At 49.8% G+C, this 5,472-nt stretch overlaps 1 protein-coding gene across 1 annotated transcript; it reads right to left on the bottom strand.

Moving 5' to 3' along the window:
• Positions 1-3,758: 3,758 nt before the first annotated feature.
• Positions 3,759-5,459, bottom strand: LOC121813833 (atherin-like; the record flags this gene model as incomplete). Its single annotated transcript, XM_042217758.1, is given in 1 exon segment — positions 3,759-5,459. A coding segment is annotated over 1 exon segment (951 nt), but the record flags the coding sequence as incomplete, so codon positions are not given.
• Between the last annotated feature and the right edge of the window lie 13 nt (positions 5,460-5,472).

Below are 5,472 nucleotides of genomic sequence, written 5' to 3'. Positions count from 1 at the left end.
TGAATGTACATGTTTCCATGTTACAATCAATAAAGAGTGTTGTTTATTCTCAAACAATCACAAATGCTCAGCCTGCAGGCAGAATGAGCCAGGTCAGGCAGGTGATGCAGTCCCCTGCAGACACACTGGGGGGCGACAACGCCCCGCCGACGGTGCTGCAGGTCAGCCGGCTGGCTGCTCACTTCCCTCAGTGGCGCGCTTGCGCCCCCTCTCCGTGGGTGCTGCGAACCGTTGCCATGGGTTACCGGTTGCAGTTCCGGGTCAAGCCGCCTCGTTTCCAAAGAGTCGTAGGCTGTATCCCAATTCAGGGTCTACAGCCTTAAAGGCTGCATTTTAAGGCCGATTACGTCACAGTGGCACGCCGAAGGCTGTCCCAATTCAAAGGCTGCTCGAAATGCGGCCCTCAAATGCGTCCTTCATTTCCCTGAATTTTAAGGCTGTGCAGTGTAGACTTCATGGCCCAACACATCCCACAATTCATAGCGCGGCAGTCGGTGTGGATAATTTTGTCGCAGACGGCAGAAGCGGAGCGGCTGAAGAGTAAACTGTGAAAAGTAAGTACTAAATATTATGTCACTTATTTATGTGCAAATGTTTAATAATGAAGGAACATTAAAACATTACTGTTGGCCACATGTCGGCAAACTTATTTGCCATTAGCGATGTTTGTACGTTCAGCTTTTACTTGCTTTCAAAGCCTTTAAAATATAATAATACAATAGTCGACCTTAATCTTACAGAGAATGTGATGATTTTGTGGATAATTAAGCTGAAAGTCAGTGATGCTGCTCGGTTTGCAGTCCTGAATATCACGGCACAAGCAGGATTCACTGCACTGTTAATGTTAGCTATGTTATATTGCTGCCTCTGTTCGGTGGTGTCGAGCCAAACGGACTTTAACGTGTGTTTGAACGAGCTGACGGTTCACTCGTTAAGCTGAAAGAAAGATGCTTTAATCACAGGAGTCACACATGTGTCCACTGCACCATCTGGGAACTCTTCTTGTTTAGCACTCGTAATAACACAAACACTAAATCCTCCTGTTTGTAGCAGTGTATACACCTGAGACTGTCACCTGTCTGTCTGTCCTGCACTCTCTCTCTGTTTCTTTCTCTCTGATTGTGGAATAAAAGTATGAACATGTGTTTATAAGTTACACTTGTGTTTGAATCCTGCAGCTTATCACACATTTGATTTCCATGTGTGACAACTGCAAGTGTCCAGAGTGAGGACAGACTGAGGGACCCACTGCTGCACATCATCTGTGAGGCTTTGCACCCCTGATGATCCACCAGGACAAACTCAGCAGTGTGTGAGGAAGAGGAGGAGGAAGAGCCAGCAGCAGCTGACAGATGGAGAGAATAGACAGACTGTTCCCTGTTTGTGAAGGACTGCTAGAAAAGTTTAAATAACTAATTGTCTGTCCTGAATCAGTCTTATTAGGTAATGTTCAAATAATTTTATCATTCCAGTGTTTTCAGTGTGGGAGAAAGTACTCAGGGCCTTCAAGTTACACACTATGAAAGGCAGCAACAAGTTTAATGTTCAGAAACCTAAAGTATGTATCAGCAGCAGAATGGAGCTAAAAATAAATGTTTGTTCCAGTTCTATGAAGCTTTGAGTATTTTGGATTAGTAGCACTGCTGTGTTTGTTGCATCATATTGCTGTAATTGTTTATATGCTTTATATATTCTGAGGTAAGTTGATCTATAGTGTTACATCATATTCTATAAGGATGTTATGTGTTTGTTACTTTCTGCCCAGTTTGACCCATTTAGCAGAAGTCAGCCTGTTTAAGGCTCTGATATCTATTCTGTATGACTTAAAGCAGTTATGACATGGTATGATTTTCTCACCCAATAAAGGAATATTTAATATATCAGTCTACTCTTCATTCTATCAGAACAGTTATCACAGCTCGTACATTTTCTTTTTACACATATATGTAAGCATTGAGCCAAATTTAGTAATGCCAACATACTGAAGGAACAACATTTGTCTCTTATATATAATACATCTATATATACACTGTCAAAGATACTTGAGTGTCTTTGAGTGAAGATTTAAGGTGATAGGACATATAAATAGCTGCAACTTGAATCTTTACTGAAGCTCAGTATTTGACACAGAGTTCACTCACATGAATTTCACTCACATGTGCTGTACCAGTGTACCTGCACATGTGATGTGACAATAGAAGTGATTTGATTTGTGAGTTCAAACTCACTGCTGTAATAACTAATAATGATTAATATAATAACTATAATATTGGCCATCTCATATTTACACTGACTTTAGTCTCATGAACAACATTAACTATTTGTTATTTACTAGCTAATCTTAAATGACTGTTCAGTACAGATATGAAGCCCAACAATCATGTTTTACAGTCCTGTGGTCTCAGCCTCAGATACTTATTAAATCACACAAAGCTCATGTAGAAACAAACAAACAAATGAACAAAATATGTTCTCCTTCATTTCTGTCAACCACACGTTTCCAGCTATCATGGTTGCTAGGCAACCTGGGCAGCGCGACGGAGGCTAGACCGTCCCATTTCACAAGCCTCACACTTCCGGCCTTAGCGGTCTTTGAGTACGCGGCCCTTGAGGACCGTTGAGGCTGCGTACTTTAAGGCTGAATTGGGATACAGCGTAAACACGACTGTCAACACCGAGGCGGCCATGATACTCAGAGAGGAAATAAAGGCGCTATTGCAGAAAAGAGCAATACGAGTGGTCCCCGCTTCGGAGACAGACAAAGGTTGGTACAGCCGTTATTTTGTTGTTCCGAAAAAAGGGGGAGGGCTTCGTCCCATCCTCGACCTGCGAGTCTTGAACACGTATCTACGAACGTACAGGTTCAAGATGCTAACACTCAACCCCCCCCCCCCAAAAAAAAAAAAAACACCCAAAAGATTAGCAGAATGGACATTCAAAACAACAACAGAACAAATTGACAATCAATCCATATTTCCATCCCAAAAAAAAAAAAAAAAATAAATAAAAACAAGCTGGGGTCAACAGGCTTCCCCTCATGCTCACCCGACCTTTCTGCTCATCAGGTGCGGTGAACAGGTGAGTGCAACCACATTTGTGTTGGCCAGAGGGGCCGATGGCGCGATATGGCAGCCTCGCTGTGTGGTGAGTTTTGCGTTTGGGTCCTTCCAGCCGCGCACGTTTGTCAGAGCACAGAGTGGCCGGTTCATCGCTGCCTCACTCAGTTTCAGTTGGGACGCAGACTGTGTTTCCAGACGATATTAAGCTTGTTGGGCATGATGGCATCTATGATCGCCGTAGTGTCACTTGGACTGTTAAAAATGAGAGCGTTTCAACCAGTGGCGGAGCAGGGGGGTGGCTTACTGGGCTTAAGCCCGGGTTGTTTTTTCAGAAGCCCGGGGTCTTTTGGAGTGTAATTTTTTCATAGTTAGATGCCTGGCTGACAACTGTATAAAGCAAAAAACTACACACAATATTCGAAGCACATAGTGCACACTGTGGGAATTTACGACTGTGCGTAAATCCCCCCTAATATTGGTATGATCCGAGCTCAGGCACTAAGCGGGGCGGGGCAGCTGCTGCCTACGATTTTGTTCTGCCTTGCTGCTTAATTAAAAAAAAACTAGTTTAAGGTGTCCTGCATATGTGATATATATTTTTCCCTATATGAAGTCATTCTTTTTTGAACAAAACTCAAAACAGAGCCAATTAATCTTTCAGTCATTTCTACCCCCCCCCAAAAAAAAAAAATCCCACATGCATACTACCCTTTAGGGCTAAGCCTCGGGTGTTTCAAATGCCTGGCTCCGCCTCTGGTTTCAACGCTGGACTCTCTCACACCGTTTGTGTGCATTGCGTCACCTCCGGAGGAGGCTGCCGGTAACAGTGTCTTGCATGCTAGCTCGCAGTCCTTGGAGGGAGCCCAGGCTGCTGCATCAGGGCTCTCAGATTGGGAGGGTGTTGTTTCGCAAGGTGGTGTCCACGGATGCTTCCCTAAGTGGGTGGGGAGCGCTGTGCGAGGGTGCGTCAGTGAGAGGGATCTGGTCCGCGGCTCAGCGCCAGCTGCACATCAACCACTTAGAGCTGTTAGCAGTGTTCTTAGCTCTAAAGCATTTCCGTCCAGTCCTGCAGGGCCAGCATGTCTTAGTCAGGACGGACAATTCAACAGTGGTGTCTTACATAAACAGGCAGGGAGGAACACGCTCTCTTCCCCTGTTGCAGCTGTCTCGCTCTCTGCTGTTATGGTGCAGTGTTCATTTTCTGACTCTAAGAGCCACCCATGTCCCGGGCCACCTGAACCTGGGGCCGGACCTTCTCTCCAGGGGGGGTCCTCTGGTGAGAGAATGGAGGTTACACCCTGTAAACATACACGGCAGACCCAGTGGCATTTTGATGCTTTTTATTAATACTTAGCCGGTTGCTGTTTACAACGCAAACAGAGCTGCAGCTCTCCCGCTGCCCGCTCAACATTACCACAACAACCCCATACACAGGACCCAGTACAATATTTAATTCGGCGGGGCGTGATTGCGGATGCCGTGCAGGTGCGTCCGCCTCCTCTGCACGGCACCGCAGGCCACGCCCCGCCACATACCCCCATCGCCTGACTGAGGCCGGGGAACCATCCGGCCGAACGTACTCCCCCCACCGCGAGCGGGAGAGGGGATCAGCCCGGACCGTCGGCGCCCCCGGGCCCTGGCCAAGCGACGTGGAGTTGTGAGTTCAGGTGGCCGCCCGCGAACCCAGCAGCGTCGGCGAAGCTGGTCCGGAGGTCGGCCACGTGGCAGGTGGACGCGGCGCGGTCGTGCGCCCCGGCTCGCAGGCGGCTGGGCAGATGTCCGGCAGGCACCGGCCTCTGGTGGAGGTGAGGCCACTCTGCTCACCCCGCTAACCTCGGGCTTCGGTGGCGCGGACTCCCTTAGCACGGGCACCACCGGCTTATCCCGCGGCTTCTCCGCCCCTCCCAGTGGGACCAGCTCACGCTCCCCTCGCTGCGCCTCCGGCGCTGCCTCTACCGGCTGGAGCGGCTCCTCGGGCGCCGCCATCGCCGCTGCCGGCTCCGCCGCCTTCTTCCGGGGCGCAGGAACGGGCACCGGGCCCTGCAGAGCCCCAGCGGCTCCCACGCGAGGTGTGGGGACAGGTGCTGTGGCAGGCTGCGTGCTAGCTGGTCGCAACCTGGGGGCCGGCACGGGCGCCTGCACGGACTGGATCTCCTCCACTCCAGCGCCATTGGGGAGCGCCGGTGGGGGTGGCGGTGGTGTCGGGCAGGACCGGATCAGCGCCGCCAGATTCTCCATCCTCTGCAGGTGGCGTTCAGTCTGGTCCTGCAGCTCTTCCCGCCTGCGGCGCCACACCGCCGCCTGCTCCTGCTGCGTGGCCGCCAGCTCGGCCACCATTCTCGCCAGCTCCTCCCTCTGCTGGCCCACTCCTGGCTCTGCCGTGCCTCCCGTCCTGGGTTTGCATTACTCTCTT

Source organism: Haplochromis burtoni, unplaced genomic scaffold, assembly GCF_018398535.1.
Source record: "Haplochromis burtoni strain Fernald_Lab_line unplaced genomic scaffold, NCSU_Asbu1 Contig_2875, whole genome shotgun sequence".
Lineage (NCBI taxonomy): Eukaryota > Metazoa > Chordata > Actinopteri > Cichliformes > Cichlidae > Haplochromis > Haplochromis burtoni.
The sequence above is the reverse complement of the archived record's forward strand: the minus strand, read 5'-3'. Positions and strand labels throughout refer to the sequence as shown.